The sequence below is a fragment of the Rana temporaria genome, chromosome 12 (genome assembly GCF_905171775.1).
Source record: "Rana temporaria chromosome 12, aRanTem1.1, whole genome shotgun sequence".
Lineage (NCBI taxonomy): Eukaryota > Metazoa > Chordata > Amphibia > Anura > Ranidae > Rana > Rana temporaria.
The window spans coordinates 64,960,699-64,980,666 of record NC_053500.1 but is presented as its reverse complement, the minus strand read 5'-3'; the positions used below and the strand labels follow the sequence as shown (position 1 = coordinate 64,980,666).

At 42.7% G+C, this 19,968-nt stretch overlaps 1 protein-coding gene across 4 annotated transcripts in view; it reads left to right on the top strand.

Annotated features, from left to right (window-relative positions):
• The window catches only part of ITGB4 (integrin subunit beta 4), a 119,797-nt gene that overhangs the window by 44,543 nt on the left and 55,286 nt on the right, over positions 1 to 19,968 (top strand). For all 4 annotated transcript variants that reach the window (XM_040330360.1, XM_040330363.1, XM_040330361.1 and 1 more), the window contains exons 4-12: positions 1,478 to 1,579; positions 5,711 to 5,915; positions 6,911 to 7,007; positions 10,622 to 10,793; positions 12,859 to 13,122; positions 15,239 to 15,328; positions 16,693 to 16,815; positions 18,222 to 18,389; positions 19,118 to 19,194. In XM_040330360.1, coding sequence (XP_040186294.1) covers positions 1,478 to 1,579; positions 5,711 to 5,915; positions 6,911 to 7,007; positions 10,622 to 10,793; positions 12,859 to 13,122; positions 15,239 to 15,328; positions 16,693 to 16,815; positions 18,222 to 18,389; positions 19,118 to 19,194 — 1,298 coding nt within the window. The remainder of the gene's footprint in view (positions 1 to 1,477; positions 1,580 to 5,710; positions 5,916 to 6,910; positions 7,008 to 10,621; positions 10,794 to 12,858; positions 13,123 to 15,238; positions 15,329 to 16,692; positions 16,816 to 18,221; positions 18,390 to 19,117; positions 19,195 to 19,968) is intronic.

The following is a 19,968-nucleotide window of genomic DNA, read 5'->3' as shown; positions in this document are numbered from 1 at the left end:
AGAACATGCAAACTCAATGTATATAGTGTCCTGGGTGGGATTCAAACTGATGCCCCCAGTCAGAGGTGTATTTTGGTTTTGTGCTGCCCTAGGCAAGACTAAAATCAGGCACCCCCCTTAATCTAAAATCCTCTTTAGACTCCACCTCTTCCTATTAGAGCTCCACCACTTCATAGGTGGGTGGAAAGAGACAGAGAGAGAGGGGTTGGGGGAAGAGAGAAAGAGGGGGGATGTGAGAGAGAGGGGGTGAGAGAGGGGGGGGTGAGAGAGAGGGGGTGAGGGAAGAGAGAGAGAGAGAGGGGGGATGAGAGAGAGACGGGGGGTGAGAGAGAAAGGGACATAGAGAGGGGGTGAGAGAGAGGGAGAGGGGATGAGAGAGAGGGGGTGGGGGAAGAGAGAGAGGGGGGATGAGAGAGAAAGAGGCATATAGAGGGGGGAGAGAGAGGGGTGAGAGAAGGGGTCAGAGGGGGTGAGATAGAGGGGATAGGGGAAGAGAGAGGGGGGGGATAAGAGAGAAAGGGGGGAGAGAGAGAGAGGGTGAGAGATAAGAGGTAAGAGCGAGATAAGGGTGGGGGAAGAGAGAGAGGGGGGGATGGGGGAAGAGGGAGAGGGAGAGAGGGGGTGAGAAAGAGAGGGGATAAGAGAGCGAGATCAGGTGGGGGAAGAGAGAGAGAGGGATGAGAGATAAAGGGGGGAGAGAGTGGGTGAGAGAGAAAGGGTGGCTCTCCCCTATCCCCCCATACTACATTAGGAGGTAATGCCACCCCCCCCAAAAACAAAAAATTACACTGGACACTCACCTTTTCGCAGCCCGTCGGCTCCTTTTTACCAACTGTCTGTAGCAAGGCTGCCGAGGAAGAGGCACAATCACAGCCCAGGACTCCAACCTGCTCTGCCAAGTGAGCTACTTCTGGGATCAGAGACAGCCACAGTCGCCTCCTGCTTCCACTTTGCTCCCCGGGGTCACCAAACTATCAGTCTGCGGTCGCCCCTGGTGTACCCTCTCTGGTGGAAGTCACCCAGGTGCGCACCCCCATAGCGAATCTCACTGCTCATGTCTCTTCTGCCTGGGGGCAACGCCCCCCCCCCCCCCCCCCGCCCTGAAAAAAGCCACCCAAGGCAAAGGCCCTGTTTGCCTTGTGGTAGATACAACCCTGCCCCCAGTGCTGCAAGACAGAAGTGCTAACCTTTAGGCCACTGTGCTGCTCAATGCAAAGCCATATAGGTTACCATCGCTCTTTGTGCTCCTTTACACATTGTTTTACAATTAATCAGCATTTGACTTGTAACAGAGAGGAGAATAATGGGAGCACAGTGATATGCTCTGTGAAATAAATGTCAAAGCTCCAAAATGTTCTTTGCAAATGTCCTCACTTGATGAAGCATCAGAGTTTATAATCCTGCAGATTCCAGTAATAATAAATTAGGAAAATGATTGTTATCAGTGATTGTAACTCATTTTTCTTCCTTCTCCTAGAATTTCCCCAGTGTTCGTTGTGACCTGCAGAGTAATCTCATCCAGTATGGATGCAGTAGTGCGGGAATGGTTTACATGCAGAGTGAAATCCGGACTCTTATGGTGAGACTTCAATTTAAAGTCTATTGGTTGAAGACTTTCAACCAGACTAACTACGTAACCATGTAAAATTGGTCTCAGGAGCTCTTGGTTCCCCTTGCTGGCAACTCTTCTTTAATCGTGGGAATTTCACGCTGATGTTTTGGCTTTTTGTCACTGGCCTGGAACAAAAATACATAATAAATGTTGACTTTTCCCTCACTTAAATTTGCTGCATGCTTGTTCCAGGCCTGTGAGTAATGAAGCAATAGATAGGCAAGCATTTACACAAGAAGACCATCATTGACAGACATCATATACAGGCCTGTAGATAGTTTATTGTTCCTGTGGGGGTTTTAGCCTTGGGGACCCAGGAAAAAAAAAATTAGGCGGCATGTACAGTGTACATTAGACAATTGTGGGAGGGCCTCCTTTAGCTAGATCATATGACTGAAGTTGGGAAAGAAGCAGCTTCCCTCACTCTGAACTTACAGGCTGTAGGAGTGGTTCCTGCTGCGCCTGGGACGCTCTGGTGTGGGTTTGGACCCCCTATCCCCCCCATTATCTACGCCCCTGATCTCACTTCTACTATGACAGGTGTACTGTATTTTATAGGTATTAATGATAGTACTAGTATATATTTAGACAACCTGGTGCAGAATAGCTGCCCGTCTTACCAATCAGAGGCTATATATGCATGCTGGGACTTTCACAATGACTTGAAAGAAAGCTTGAAGGTTTGTATGACTGGTATTCAGGTGTAAACACACTTCAGTTTAAAGTAGTTGTAAACCCAATCACTAAAACCCTTACATTATCTTTACCATTTCAAAGTCATTTCAAATATTGTCAGTCAGTTTAAATTGATTAATTTTTCATTAAGATAATACCTGATGAGCATGAAGGTTCAGGCTCTTCCTGTTATGGGGTGACCATGTCCCTGTCTCCTAGTTGTTCTCCTGCATTGTCACTCCATCTCATGTCATGCACTTCAAGTGGAGGCAATAGGTTTATTACACAGACCTGTGTCCTGAGCAATGACCATCAGCCATCACTGGAGTGCATGCAAAGAGACAGGAAGTGTGGCTAGATGGGGAAAAAAAGGTGAAAACAAGTATTTTATAAAAGAAAAAAATGTATTAGTTAAGGTTTTAGTTAAGGTTTACATTGACTTTAAGATCTGTGTGACGGCAGTCCTAACTTCAGTTCTACCATGTGAGCAGAGGACTCTGAAGGGGGGTATACAGAAGGCCAAGATCTGCAGTATCAGTGGTTGTTGTGGAAGGACCGAACCTGCAGCCGGTGGTTGTTTTTTCATTTGAAACAGTGCAACGCCAAGAGAAAGTTTTTTTTTTTTTAGTATTGGACATAATGGGGGAAGGATATAACCACCGTCGGGACTTAATTGTGTTCTATGCCCCCATTAGGGAATTTTTCCCGTCTAGGCAGGAAATTAAGGGAAATTTCTCTAATGGGAACACAAACTGCAACAAAACACTTTATTCAGTAAAATTGTCAAGGCTTAGAACCTCTGTTAGATTATTCTCACTAAGGCTTTGTTTACACATGCAGCTAGAGGGGTGGTAAAGCCAGGCGGCTCAGCTGCTGTTTTACTGCCCCCCAGCCACTTGCCTGAGCATGCAGAAGCTCAGGGCTGTACACATGCCATAGACGTGATTGCTGTGCTTTGCAGCCATGATGCTATGCTTCACGGTCCCTACAAAAATGAAACGGCATGTCACATTCAGCGGGCATCACTGCCCCTTAATGCAACCAATGCAAGTCAAAGGGGCAGCACTGCAACTGTGTGCAATTTTGGTACAGCATATACAGGGTTAAATCAGGCCTGTTAGATGCCAATTACAAATGAAGATTGCGCTTCAGAAGGCACCACAAGTGTTAACGAGCCCTTAGAGTAGTCGACTGATGGCACTGGAAACCTTAAGATAATGTTGAGTGCCACTTTGTTTCTCAAAATTATGTTCTTCAGATGATATCCCATTAGGGAGATGAGTGGGTAGGTTCTGTGCACTACCACAATAACCTCCAGATGTGAAGACCATACTTGAATCTAAAAATCAAAGCACCACACTGAGATATTAGAAATATAAGACATTTTTTTATTCCAAATGTAGCGCCCCCTACTTTTAGTAGGGGCACTACACCAAAGTTAGTGGGGAATGGGAGAGTTACCTTGCTCCTATTCACTAATTGTTTAAATTTCTGGGACTGTCATTCCAGAAATGTCCGCTGGGTCAGTCTGTGGTCCAGGGATGCAATATCATCCCTGACCAGCAGTTGGCACCAGAGGGATTCTGGCAGAGCAAGTTTTCCCCAGCAGCCAATTGGAGAAGTTCTTCCTCTCAAGGCATGCTGGAGAGGAGTATATCTGTGACAGGTGTCATGTGTTTTAAAATCTTCGCGGGGTCCCATTCCAGGTGCGGCATCAACCCTCAGGGTGCGCGCATCCATGGACCCCGCCGGCGTGGCCCACCTGGCCAAAGTTGCAGTCTACGAAAACCCTCATCCGGAGGTACAAGGGGACCCCAGTGACTCGCTGGGTTCACGGTTCTACTGAAAGGATCCCAGGCTGGGTGCCGTGCGATTGGGGAGTCGGTTTGAGGAGGACGCGGAGGCAGGTCGTCCAACAGAGCCTGAACAAACCAATTGGGTATCCGGTGACCAGAGTACTGACAGGTATGTTTGCTGTCATCTGGTGACCAACGCAGAAATCTACTGGGAGGATTGCTTTATTAATCTACCTAGTTCAGTTATTGTACTTGGCCCATGAGACAGGCCTGCATCCTCCCAGAAAATCCTAAGTGACATCTTGGCTGCCAGACTTGTGAAAAAGGAGTCTGTCTGGGGCACTTTACCCACTCAGATGGAGTGGCGACGTGTTACAAATTGGTACTATGCAGAGCAGTACTGACTGCTCCACTTAATATCCAGGCCTGATATTGCAAAGTTCTCTCCTTTCCTTCTCTTCATCAACCTTGACCTTCCCACTAATGTTGATGTTGGCCGTGTTGGGCCTGGAAAATAAAGCATTGAGAAAACCTTTATTCACTGTCTGGACCTTCGCTCACTGCTTCTGCTCTCACTATTGCACCCCTAGACAACGCCAGGGTAATTAGCAGGCCGGTCCCAAAACAAATCAGCGGCTCCTTCGGGGGTGAGCGATACACAAACATCAATTGGGTAAAGGAGTCAACATGTTTCATAGTCCACATATCACCACCCTTCATCAGGGCTTAAGAAAATCTGAAGTCTGTTTGTGCAAACTTGGGGAGTGATTTAGAATATGGATGTGGTTTGTTGTCAAGGAGTACTCGGTATCATTCAGCTGCTGGTTTAGGAAACCTATTTTCACAAGTCATGAAGAAGGTGGTGATATGTGGACCCCAAAACGTGTTGGCTCTTATACCGAATTGGAATAAAACCCTACCTATTCTCTCTGTCTGTGTCTTTCTATCACTCTGATAACTGTTCCTCTCATTTCTTGTCCTATTGTTACAGAAACAGGAGGTGAAGTGAAATCCCCAACGGGGTCAATCACAGCAACAAAGTCTTAACAGAAGTATTCACTCTTATGCCGTGTACACACGATCGGAAATTCGGACATGAAAACCGTGAATTTTTTTTTCCGACGGAATGTTGGCTCAAACTTGTGGTGACATACAACACGTACGACGAGCCGAGAAAAATGAAGTTCAATAGGCAGTGCGGCTCTTCTGCTTGATTCAGAGCATGCGTCGATCTTTGTGCGTTGGAATTGCATACAGACGATCGGAATTTCCAACAATAACTTTTCTTGTCGGAAACATTGAGAACCAGTTCTCAAATTTTTGTTGTCGGAAATTCCGACAGAAAAAGTCCGATGGAGACTACACACGCATTAAAACTTTTCTTGTCGGAAATTCCGATCGCGTGTACGCGGCATTTAGTATATACACAACTTAAAAAAAAAAGTTTTGGCTGGAGATGAGCTTTAAATGAGGACATTAGGCAGCATGCTAGAGGCCTTGTTCCTTGTTTGTAAGGTCCCATTTCGAAGCCCATATATAGGAGGCTTACATTTGTAATTGGAAAACCTGTCCACTAAACTTTTTACACAGCTTTTGCACTCAGTTTTAACTTTTCCTCTGTCTACAGAAAGAAGAGATTAATAAAGAATGGTCTAGAACACAAGTCTATCCTCAACGAATGTCCATGCGACTGCGTGCTGGAGAGGAGCACACCTTTCAATACCGTGTCTTTGAGCCTCTGGATACTCCTGTGGACCTTTATATCTTGATGGACTTCTCCTACTCAATGTCTGATGACTTGGAAAATCTCAAGAAAATGGGGGATAACTTGGGTGAGGACAGTTCAAATAACGCACAGAAAATTTCAAGTGTATATAAAACCCAAAGTTTCTTTTTAGTTTTGGTAAAGCATGGAAAGCTTAAAGCCCTGGAGCCCAACCTTGGACCTGTGGGCCACACGTAGGTCTTTGGTTGTTGTTGTGTGGCCCTCACACCTCAACAGTCAGTGGTAGGTGTGGGAGCATTGCTTTCTAAAGGGGTTATAGAAAAAAATATTAGTCTCCTACTTTCTTCTGTAGTATGTCCAGTCCCCAACCAAACCTGCAGCATTTTGCCCAATCTCAATCAATTTCAATCTCCTTTTAAAGCTGAGGCTCCATGTCTGACCATACTCTAATGTATATGGCTAGTTTAAAGCGACTCTGCAGGCAAAAAAAAAAGAAGACACCTAGAGATAGGTGTCTCTGCACTTTGGTGCAACAATGTCCCAAACCTTCCTGTCACAGCTGAATTCTCCTGCCCTACACATTACTATTGGCTCATCACTATGATGGTCATCCTTACTCGCCAATAGTAAGTGCAAGGAAGCAGGCTGGGGTGGGGAAGTATCAAAACTATCAGAGGGTGCTGAGGCCTTGCTAGTTAGAAGGGCCCAGCCATTACAGGAGGGGTCAGGAGAATGATGTATGTATAGTTGTACACCACTAGCTATATGCAGGGAACCAGAGGTAGCTCTAGTTTAGTATAGATCCATGTTTGTCCCAAGCATGTTTGAAGCCATTACTGTTGATTGACTCGCTACCTCTGTTGGAAGTCTGTTCCAAGCATAAACTCCTTTTCAGCAAAATAATCCTGAAAAATAGTGATGAACAAATGTCTTTGAGAACTTTCACAAAATCAGAAAATCATATTCTTCATAAGATTTACCACAGCTGGTCCATAAATATAGTGCATGTTCTACAAACTGACCCTTGGGTTCAATCTTTTAATACCGATAGGAGAAATTACATTTTTACCTTGTTCTCTTTTTTTTTTCTCACTTCCACAGCTGGGGTCGTCTCAAGTCTGTCCAGCAATTACACTATTGGCTTTGGGAAATTTGTGGATAAAGTTTCTGTTCCTCAAACAGATATGAGACCAGAGAAGTAAGTCAACCAGGCTTATTGAATCAATTTTTCATTCATCTATATCACTGCACATACTGTGGCCGGGATTGCGCCGGCGTAACGTAAATAGGCCGGCGTAAGCCTGCCTTATTCAAAGTAGGTGGAAGGTGGGCGTGTTGTATTATAATGAAGCGTGACCCCATGTAAATGAAGCGCCGAACGACCGGCGAATGCGCGCGTATGCTTAGAATCACGTTGAATTTACAACATAACATACGTGGCTCAATGCCTGGAGATACGTCGTCGTAAGTCCTTTCTGAATCCCGGCCTGTATGTTTAAAATGAATCGTGAGAGCAGGGAACTTTGATACTGAAGCTGGCCATAGTATATTACCCAGTGAATGTTCGTACAAATATTTCTTAGGAACATTCGTACAAAAATTCTCAATAGTATATTCTGTGACTTAATGAATGGTGCTCAAAATGACTTTGGAAATCGCTTGCTTTTAACATTCAATTTTAGAGTGAATTGACTTTCCTGATACACTGTTAAAAATTAATTTGTGTGAGAAAAAAATGTATTCTGCTCCTTCGAATTTTCTCATCACTATGGCCAAAGACGAACATCGATTTGACCCCACAACTGATTAGGAGATCGAAATCTTAAGTTTTCAATTGAAATTCCATTAGTGTGTGGCATTAGTTTGCAAACTGAAATTATTAAAGGCTGTTGGACTCAAAGTATAATTTTTGGGGTCTATTCATGAACACCTATAGCTTGCTCTCTGCACAGTAAAAGGGCTGAAAATACAAAATATTTTACATTCAGATATACAAAAAAAATGCTCATTGTGGAGCCGGTGATATTTAGCGGGTTTTATACATTCTGTGTATAATGCTGCTTAATAAACTTTCTGATAGGAGGAGGACCCTATCACGTAACCCGTTGTCTCCTCCTGGCACATTTTTTTCTATTCATTAAAATGAAAGGTGCATTTCTTGATTCATGCCGTGTACACACGGTCGTTTTTCGGCATGAAAGAAAATTTAGTTTTTCAGCATGTCCAAAAAACAAAGTTTTTCCAACTTCATCATTAAAAACGATATTGCCCACACACCATTTTTTTTGAAAAATGATGAACAAAGCGCGGTGACGTACAACCCGTACGACGGCACTCTAAAGGGGAAGTTCTATTCGCCTTTGGGCTGCTTTTAGCTGATTCCTTGTTAGTAAAAGACGATTTGCGCTTTTTTGTCTGTTACAGCGTGATGAATGTGCTTACTCCATTATGAACGGTAGTTTTACCAGAACGAGCGATCCCATTTAATAACTTGCTTCTGGGCATGCGCGGGTTTAAAACGTCGTTTTTGCCCACACACGATCATTTTTAACAACACGAACAAAGTACAGTAACAAAGTTTTTTTTTTTTTTTTTAAACCAAGGCTGGTCAGAGTAGAAAGGGAGGGTGTTTACTTTAGCTTTGATCTGTCTTTTATGTCTATGAACTGCATAAACAAAAAAACATAAAATCATTTTTGCAAGCTAATATCACCAAAAAAAAACTTGTTTGTCCTGAAAAAACAAGATTGTTTTTAATATACTGTGTGTGTCTCTCTCTCTCTCTCTCTCTCTCTCTCTCTCTCTCTCTCTCTCTCTCTCTCTCTCTCTCTCTCTCTCATATATATATATATATATATATATATATATATATATATATATATATATATATATATATATATATATATATATATATATATATATATATGTGTATGTATATATGTATGTATGTGTGTATATATATATATATATATATATATATATATATATATATATATATATATATATATATATTGGTCTTAGGTAATGACAATGGCCCAGATTCAAGAAGCAATTGCGCCTGTGTAACCATAGGTTACGTAGCGCAATTGCTTACTTGCTCCGGCGTTACGAATGCTCCTGATTCAGGAACATCGTAACGCCGACTGCAGCCTGAAATCTGCGTGGCAGATTTTAGGCTGCATTCTTGCGTTGACCGCTAGGGGGCGCTCCCATTGTGATCAGCGTATAGTATGCAAATTGCATACTAACACCGATTCACAATTGTTGCGCGGGCCCTGCGTACGCAAGTTACGTAGTTTCCGTACGGCGTGCTTAGCGTAAGGCTGCTCCTGCTAATAGCAGGCGCAGCCAATGCTAAGGATACCCGTCGTTCCCGCGTTGCGACGTTCGAATTTTACGTCGTTTGCGTAAGTGAATCGTGAATGGCGCTGGACGCCATTCACGTTCACTTTGAAGCAAATGATGTCCTTGCGACGTCATTTGCCGCAATGCACGTCGGGAAAGTTTCCCGACGGAGCATGCGCTTTACGATGGGCACGGGAACGCGGCTAATTTAAATGATTCCCGCCCCCGGCGGGATCATTTACATTGCGCGCGCTTACGCCGGGCAATTTTGCCGGCGCGCCCTCGCAATTTACGGCTTCCCCGTTCTTCACTGTGGCGGCAGCATCGATCGTGTCATCCCTTTTAAAGGGGGACACAATCGATGACATCACACCTACAGCCACACCCCCCTACAGTTGTAAAGACACTTAAGGGAACACATAACCCCAACAGCGCCCCCTGTGGTTAACTCCCAAACTGCAATTGTCATTTTCACAATAAACAATGCATTTTAAATGCATTTTTTGCTGTGAAAATGACAATGGTCCCAAAAATGTGTCAAAATTGTCCGAAGTGTCCGCCATAATGTCGCAGCCACGAAAAAAATCGCTGATCGCCGCCATTAGTAGTAAAAAAAAATAATAATAATAAAAATGCAATAAAACTATCCCCTATTTTGTAAACGTTATAAATTTTGTGCAAACCAACCGATAAACGCTTATTGCGATTTGTTTTATCAAAAATAGGTAGAAGAATACGTATCCGCCTAAACTGAGTAAAAATATTTTTTTTTTTATATTTTTGGGGGATATTTATTATAGCAAAAAGTAGAAAATATAGCATTTTTTTCAAAATTGTCACTCTATTTTTGTTTATAGCGCAAAAAATAAAAACCGCAGAGGTGATCAAATACCACCAAAAGAACGCTCTATTTGTGGGAAAAAAAGGACGCCAATTTTGTTTGGGAGCCACGTCGCACGACCGCGCAATTGTCAGTTAAAGCGACGCAGTGCCGAATCGAAAAAAGGGGCAGGGTCCTTTAGCTGCATTTTGGTCTGGGTCTTAAGTGGTTAAGGTCCTTGCACACAATTTTTGCATACACCTGTACACAATATTTGTGTTTATGATAGCACTGCCATATACCTAAGTACAGCAGTGCACAACCATTCATGGTCTATGGTAGGCTGTAAGCTGCACTTGGGCTGCCAGGGCGGGGGAGATGCTGAACTTTACGTTGAACGGCCCTTGTACAAGGACCCTAATTGTGTTTCTGTGTATGTCCTCATTTTAGTTTTTCCCTTCCTTCCTGTCTGAGAGATCATTATCAAGAAAAGAGAGAAAATTTTCTCCAATGGGGGAAAAGCATTAAACAGCTGACAGATATGTTAACCCTCCCTTTCTCAAACTATCGATAGTAAAACAAAATTTTGGTTGGAGTTGCTCTTTAAGTGATGTTTAAGTGATCGCACCCTGTGATTTCACCTTTAGACTGAAGCAGCCTTGGCCAGACAGCACTCCTCCCTTCTCCTTCAAGAATGTAATCCGTCTCACCGACGACCTTTCAGATTTCCGCAATAAGCTAAGGAACGAGAGGATATCTGGAAATTTGGATGCTCCGGAGGGAGGTTTTGATGCCATCTTACAATCTGCAGTGTGCACAGTGAGTACTATCATTACTGGATGCCTAATGAACTGTGTAAAAAAAACAAAAAGAAATGCAAGTGTGATTAAATTATTAATAATTATATAAATAAAAATGTAGGAACTTTTACAAAATCTAGTCAATCAAGTAGGCCCTTTCCTGTTGGACTTCATGATAAAATGGCAGTACTGAGGTGCATGTCTTAGCCATACCTGCCAACTGTAGAACTTGAGAAAGAAGTACACCTTAGATGAGGATCTGCGGTGAGCATGGTGCACTACGCCAAATAGTGGTTAATAAGCAGTAAATATTGAGCATGGCAGTAGTCAGAGCCTACTTACAGTATACACCACATATGGGAGTGTCATGGAGATAAGGCTGTACACAGAGCGCACACCTATATCTCCTGTGCTAAAAAGCACACATTTTGTCTAATGATATAATGCATCTTGCCTACAACTCTATTTCTGTATATCTAAAACCCAGCAATCCAAGTAAACAGACATCACCATAGCTTACATTCTCAGCTCCTCAGCATGACTCCCCCTGGGAGCAGTGTGTTTAACTCTTTTATTCATAAAAGACAAATACTCTGACAAACAGGAAGTGATCGCCACAATAGCCAATCGCTTCCTCAATACAAAATGACATTACAGAATATGGCAAACAGGGGAGGGCACTCACATTAAGGGGGGGGGGAGTGCACACTAGATCCTTCTAACAGAATGAGTTAATACAAGCAACCAATGAATAATGGCTAAAAGATTCATATGGAAGTGTCTGAGCAGAGACAGGGTGCATGGGAGCTAAACAAGCATGGACTCCGTTCTCTGATCAAAACAACCCAAAAGCTCCTGTATTACCGATGATAGGAATCCTTATTCTGTGCTGTTTCAGAGAACAACGCATACCCGGATTATACTACCGTTTCTTGTGGATGGGAGGCTATCTGCAGGTGTACGCTACGAATCCTGACCGTCTATAACCGATAATGTCCTTGCAGAGTGAACATAGCGGCATTGGTGTTTTCCCACCTTCTCCCTCTCCCTTAAAGGCATTTATTGGTAGACTATGGTGTCCCACCCACCTAAAAACCTGAATAGCATTGGCATTCATTGGTGTCTTCCCTCAAAAAAGCATTAATAGTCAGTGGTGTACCTCTCCCAAAAGTCATTGGTGTTGTTTTTTTACACATTACTTTAGATACACAAATACACATTACTTTAGATAGTACATACAGGCATTGACACAAGTCCTTGCCAAGAAGAAAATCTAGGCCCAGATTCACATACATCGGTGCATATATATGCCGCCGTAGCGTATCTCTTTTACGCTACGCCGACGCAACGCAGAGAGGCAAGCATGGAATTCACAAAGAAAATGCTCCCAACGTTGCGCCGGCGTAACGTAAATTCGTAGGCGTAAGCCGGCCTAATTCAAAGTAGGTGGAAGTGGGCGTGATTAATTTAAATGAAGCGTGACCCCATGCAAATGATGGGCCGAACGAACGGCGCATGCGCCGTTCCGTGGACGCATCCCAGTGCGCATGCTCAGAATCACGTCGGAAATACTCCCTAAGATACGTCGAATCACTGCCTACGTCGTGAACGTAACCTACGCCCATCCATACTTATGGAAACTTATGTTGGTCGTAGGAAGCCTATTTTCAGGCGTATCTAGTTCTGTGGGCATGGCACACTGATATGACGGTGCACATTTACACTTACGCAGCGTATCTCGAGACACGTCGGTGTAAGTGCTACGTTTATCCGGGCCCTAGAGTGCAATGTCCTATCACCATGTCACACTTTTTAGAGGTATATATTTATTGTCAAAGGTTAGCATAGGAAACACACAGGGGAAGATTTATTAAAGGTGGTGCAGTCAGACTCTAGTGCAGATGTGTATGGAAGCCAATCGGCTTGTTCAATTAAGCTTTAACAATGAAACCTGGAAGCTGATTGGTTTCTATGCAGAGCTGCACCAAATTGTACACTGTGCAGTTTTAGTAAATAACCCCCACAGACCTCAATATATGCAGGAACAATATACAATGTGTCTATAGTAACCTTTCTTTCTACAGAACGATATTGGTTGGAGAGATGGCAGCACCCATATTTTGGTATTTTCCACTGAGTCTGCATTTCACTATGAAGCTGATGGAATGAACGTTCTTGATGGGATCCTACCTAGAAATGATGAACGCTGTCACCTGGATAGAACAGGCCTTTACACGTATGACACTCTTCAGGACTATCCATCGGTTCCAACCCTTGTGCGACTTCTTGCAAAACATAACATCATCCCAATCTTCGCTGTTACCAACCATTCTTACAGCTACTATGAGGTAAGCCATAAACCAAAAAGGCTAAAGCCATTCGGGGGTAATAGCTCACTTCCTTTCCAAGGGATACTCTATTTTACCATTTGAAAAAAAGGTGAGCAAGAGGCGAGACTTTGTATGAAGTACACGGAAGAAGATAAATACGTTGGATAAAAAGTAGCTTTTAATTGGTTCAAAATGTCATAAAAAATCAATTTCTAAATTCTTTTGCTATAAATATTTCAATACATTAGAACCAAACATTGCACAATGGTAGTATTCCAACAAGGAATTATCGTATATTGGCAGATGCATAGAATAGTTGAGACATATTAACGCACATTTCAATTGATACAGTACAGAATTATAGCTGTAAAAAATGTTTGATAAACAAGGGGGGAAAAAGTAATTTCGAAGGAACGTTCATAGAAAAGATGAATAAGTACACATGTCGGTGGTTGGTAGCTCTACGCGTTTCAGGCTTTTATGGCCACTCATCAGGAGCAAAAACACAGTGACCATCTAAAAATAAACAAAAGTTAATAAAGGGACAATCGTGTAACATGATCTAGAGAACTAGTGGAGAAATGTGCACTAAACCCACTGATTTACATAGACGTCTGTGCAGTGGTAGTGGGGCCGTCACAGGTCTGGCCAATTGGTATCGCTGGGGGAGCTAAGGGGGCATGAGAAGGCGGCCATGACCAACACAGGCAACACCCCGAGAAGGTTAGAACATGAGGCATAACAAGGTGTAAACTGGATGAGGGGACCCCAAATTGGGGAGCCTGTATGAGAAAGAGAGGTGAGAAAAACTAATTGCAAATCAAAGTGACAAAAAGGGGGGGTTATAGTAGGTGAATGTAAGTAGGGTAGTGAGATAAATGGTGAAGTGAGAAGGAAGAAAAAGAGGAAAAAATAAAACACAGGAAAGTGATAAAAATGATTGAAGGGGAGGGGGTAAGGCAGAATAAAAGACAAAGAAGGGAAGAAAAAAGTCAAGTGGTGAGTGGGTAGTAGGATGAAAAAGTATACCTGTTGTGGAGCTGCTGTGAACATGAATCACAGGTGCAAAATGTTCCTCTGTAGAGAGTGGTGTGAGAAAGTCTATATGTGAGACCCACCAAAGTGGGGGGGGCCTATATAGGGAGAGCCGCCACAGCCCAGCCCCCAACGTCACGCAGGAGCACATAGGAGGGAAAGAGAAGGGAGGAGCCACCAGAGGGGTAGCAAGGCTGCCCCAGGAGATGCCAACCAACAGTAACCCCCGGCGTGCTGAGGATGGTAGAACACTCCGCCAGCAATGCAGCGCCACGAGGACACCGCACATCTGGCGTGGACGTCGATGTCACACGATCGGAAATTCCGACATGAAAAGTCAGATGTGAGCTTTTGGTTGAAAATTCCGACCATCGGAATTTTTCTGTTGGAATTTCCGCCAAGAAAAATTTGAGAGCTGTATGCAATTTCCAATGCACCAAAAACCATGCATGCTCTGAAGCAAGTCGACGCATGCTCGGAAGCATTGAACTTAATTTTTCTTGGCTCGTCGTGTTGTACGTCACTGCGTTCTCGATGGTCAGAATTTGGTGTGACCGTGTGTATTCGAGACATGTTTGAGCCAAGATTCCGTCGGAAAAAAATCCATGGTTTTCTTGTCGGATTTTCCGATCGTGTGTACGTGGCATTAGTCAGGGAAGTAGCGCAGCAGTGACATCATCAAATCTTGTTCCAAATCTCCTGAGACTGGCAGTTAGAGGCAGCAGTGCCTCAGATCTCACACTGCAGAGCTACGAGGCTTGAGACACATGAATGCCTAGGCACCCTCTCATACCAGAAAATGAATTTCTGTTTTTTGGGAGATGGGGACAAAAGGTACAATTTTAATAGTACAACTTGGGCATGAGTAACATTTTAGATGTCCCCTAAAACATAGTAAATCTTTACTTTTTGAATTCAGTTCCACTTTTTGCTTTTGTTTTTCATCTATATCATTTATCATGTTAAAGCCTAACTCCAGTCAATGCATGTTTATTTTTAGCTCTGGATTAAACGGGTTAGAACCTCAGTATTTACTGTCTGTAGTTTTCAGGATTAGAATGCTATATTTTAAGGTAATCTACTTTTCTTGTTCACACAGGAATTAAGTAAGTACTTCACAATGGCCGAGATTGGAGAATTACAGGAGGATTCTTCCAACATAGTACAGCTTCTGGACCTGGCTTTCATGGTATGCAGACCTTGTGATGCTCAGAATTCCTAGAGTATCCACAATCTAATAGAATAGTGACAAATGGTTGGTTGGCTTGTTTGATATTTTTCTGTCCCCTCAAAATAACTCAACACACAGCCATTAAAGTCTAAACCGCTGGAAACAATTGTGAGTAAAACCCCTAAGTGAATATGTCCAAATTGGGCACAATTAGCCATTTTCCCTCCCTGGTGTCATGTGACTCTCAGTGTTACAAGGTCTCAGGTGTGAATGGGGAGCAGGTGTATTAAATTTGGTGTTGTCGCTCTCTCTCTCTCATACTGGTCACTGGAAGGTCAACATGGCACCTCATGGCAAAGAACTCTGAGGATCTGGAAAAAATAATTGTTGCTCTACATAAAGATGGCCTAGGCTATAAGAAGATTGCCAAGACCCTGAAACTGAGCTGCAGCACGGTGGCCAAGACCATACAGTGGTTTATCAGGACAGGTTTCATTCAGAACAGGCCTCGCCATGGTCAACCAAAGAAGTTGAGGGCACGTGCTCAGCGTCATATACAGAGGTTGTCTTTGGGAAATAGCCGTATGAGTGCTGCCAGCATTGCTGCAAAGGTTGAAGGGGTGGGGGGTCAGCCTGTCCGTGCTCAGACTATACGCGGCACGCTGCAGTAAATTGGTCTGAATGGCTGTCGTCCCAGAAAGAAGCATCTTCTAATGATGATGCACAAGAAAGTGAAGGGTGTACTCACTTTTGTGAGATACTGTATATGGGAGCTATTTCACTTGTCCAAGGATTTGTAATTCTCTCGTACCAGTCCCAAGATTAACACAGCGCTGTCAGACAGGCTGAACCAGGCTGGTGACCTGACAACCCTGCTTTACATATAATCTGGACCAAGACTGGTTTTGGTCCAGGGTTGTATGCTACTGTGCATGCAAGAGTTTAAGCAATCAATGGTGTAAGCCCTTTCATAGCAGCGTGTGGCCATTCATTGCAATGGGAGACTGTATGCTGCACCTGTGTCTTCTTGCTGCCTATTTCTATACCATGCATGCTGTACACCCTCTGCTGTACACCCTCTTGCAGCTGTGTGCAAGAAACCTACGCAATACAGTGTGTGCATGATGATGAAGCAATACAATATATGAATGAAGGAGTAGGATAGATTTCTCTAAAAACTGCTACTGCAAGGGAGTATTAGGCATCCCCATACAATGCTGCAGAGGCAAAACTCATATCCTTTTTTTTGCCAAATCCTGATATGCTTACTGCTCAGTTGCAGGTTTTATTCTCAAGAAGGCATTCTTGCAAAGCATTTTTCAAGTGCTGTCCAGTAAAAGCTGCAAGCACTACTTACTAAATACACTTTTTTGTTGTTGTAGCGAATCCGATCCCGAATGCACATCAGGGATCATAACACTCCACGTGCCCTAAATATAGCCGTCTCATCAGAAACATCCAAACTAACAGAAGCTGGGTCCTTCCAGGTGACTCGTGGTGAAGTGGTGAGTGTCATTGTTGGAGCAAGCCAGTTGTCAGTCATATACAGTTCAATATTATGTAATAATTGTTTTCAATTTCTTTTTATTAATCTTTTTACCAAATACAAAAAGTTTTACATTTATACATGATTCCTTTTAAAATGTATGTCATTTTCTTTTCAATGTACAGAATCCTGTTAAATATCTATTAATTACTTTATTCTTAAAACCCATACCTTACATATGCATACTCCCCTTATCTTGCATTCCCATTCATCCAAAAAATAAAATAAAAATTCCTCCTAATCCTCTCCCATTTTCCTTTCTTTTTCATTTTATATTTCTACTTCTATTCCATTATATATATATATATATATATATATATTCTTTAATTGCTTCCGATAGCCGATATTCATCCCATTTTTGCCATAATTCTGGCATTTGATTATTTATATATCCTTCTTCTCTTATTTGCTTTTTTATATATTGTATTTCGTTCAGTTCACATATCCAATCTGCTATGTTTGGTCTTATATTTTCTCTCCAATTACGAGCTATGATTGTTCTAGCAGCCGTTATCATATGATGGAACATATCCTTCTTTATACTATTTATTGAATCTGGAGTCAAAGAGAGCAGTGATATATCTAAACTTGGATTCCTCTCTATCCCCGACACTTTCCAATATATCTCATGAACTTTTCCTCAAAAATGTCTCACTAGGTGGTATCCATACCAAATATGGTCCGTGGTCCCCCTTTCGACCTTACATCTCCAACAGATATCTGTTTGTTCTCTATTTATTTTATTTAATGCTACTGGGCTCCAATACCATCTCATTGCAATCTTGTAATTTCTTTCTTGATATTTATTTGCTATAGGTGATTTATGAATTATTGAGAATATTTTCTCCCATTCTATTTCTAATATTGATCTCCCTATTTCCTTTTCCCATTTTTTCATAGCTGTTAATTCTCTAATGGGTCCTAAGGGGAGTAATAATCCATATATCTTGGATAACTTCTTAGTTGATTAGTTGGCCACCCTTGCGTTCTCCAGAAAATTCAATTCTAAGTATTTTGTGGTTGCTAAAGCTGGCGGAAATTCTGGATTGGAGAACAATGGGGTCATTGGTCCCATCATAGTGGATAGGTTCCCCTTTTTTAATTCTGCATCCCATATTTTTAGTGTGGCTCTTGCAAAAATTGTTAGTTCTTTATTTCCAGGTCTTAAATGGGGTTTTATCCAAGGAAGCGCTTTAAGTTGAATACCGGTAATATCTTCTTCTAATTTGACCCATTGTTTATCCTCCTTATTTTGGTACCAATCTACTATCCCAATTTAGAGAAGCTACTTTTTAATTATGCTGTTGTATTTCATAAGATGGGAATAATGAGCAAAGGATGTTCTGAACCATTTATTCCATGCAGGGGACATTCAAAGTTAATGTGAAGGCTCTAGAGAAAGTTGGTGGGCAGGACGTTTGTAATCTTCCAAAACAGGACCAGGCAGGCAATGTCATCCTCAGACCATCCACGTTTACCAATGGCCTGGAGATTGACGCTTCCATCATATGTGATGTCTGCCCATGTGAAAGGGTAAGTTGATGCAAAAAGTGAAGCTTTATATGTATTACTTCTGACCCCAAAAACATGCCAAATGTCAACAACTAAGCTCTCATCTCCCTGCTATGTAAAGTTTGACTTTCTGTCAAAAGTCAACAGCAAAGCCCTCATCTCTAACCTCTCCCCTTAGCCAATGATGTACTGTATGTAGAGAGCAGTGTTGGATGCATTGATGTACTCTTTGGATTATGGCCATCATTGGATGATGGTTTGAAACAAATTTTGGTTGTGCACCAGTTGTTTCTGCTTCACTATATATCCCCTATTATTCTTGGCATTTTTTTACTTGGGCTACCAAACCTGTCATTTAGGGCATGGGGGCTCAACCAGTTGCCCTCCAGCTGTTGCAGAACTATATGTCCAATGAGTAATCACAAGGCTGACAGATACAAGCATGACTCCCAGAGGCAGAGGCTTAGACACTGCATGGCTGTCATCCATTATGACAACTTTAAAAATCATTCTAACTCTTATCAGTACCATCTATAGCAGTGATGGTGAACCTTGGCACCCCAGATGTTTTAGAACTACCTTTCCCATGATGCTCATACACTCTGCAGTGTAGTTGAGCATCGTGGGAAATGTAGTTCCAAAACATCTGGGGTGCCAAGGTTCTCCATCACTGATCTATAGTATTGCTCTCTTGATGTTGGTTTGTTCAAAGCTAATGACTGTTCTTGTCCATTCTTTTCCATCCATAGCAAAAAGAAATGAATTCTCCCAAGTGCAATGGGAATGGGCACTTTGTATGTGGGCATTGTGAGTGCAAGGATAACTGGTAAGACTAATCCTGAGTTTTCCAAGATTTTATCGAACATGACTGTCTTTTTGTTGAAGCATTTAAATGCAGTTCTTTAACTTGTGTAGTAGACTTACAAACTGGGTATAAGTAATCAGGGACATATTTTCTATGCTTTGATTATAATAAACTGACTCCAGGCAAACGGCTAAATACACAGATGCAATACATATTCGGGAGTTATCTGCCAAAGGATTTGTTTATCTGTTCATCTATTCCCAAGACTTACTGTATATAGCTCTGCCAGACAGCACAGCTATTGGGGTGACACAATTTTCTTTATTACAATTAAAGAATAAAGTTCTGCCTTCCAGGGCTGTTGCAAGGAGTTTTGACACCCTAGGCGAAACCAAATTTTGCCGCCCCCCTGGCTCCACCCCTGACCCCCCCCCTTTGTCCTGCCCATGTATACCCCACCTTTTTAAAGAAATCGCTCATCAAATGCAGCCTCACCAGCGCCCATCAAATGCAGCCTCACCAGCGCCCATTAAATGCAGCCTACCAGTGCCCATCAATGAATGTTTGTTTGCTTCCATTCATTCGGGAGTCGGGACACAGACACAGTCCTCTGCCGCCGCTGCGCCTCTGACACTATGTGCGAGCGGAGCGACAGCTACTTGCTGATACTGAGACTTAGTTGCTTGCTGCAGAGAGAAGAGAGTAGGAACACCAGTGGCCGGGCACCCTAGGCAGCAGTGTGCTGCCTAGTTTGCCTTGTTGTAGCACCGGCCCTGCTGCCTTCTCACTACTAGG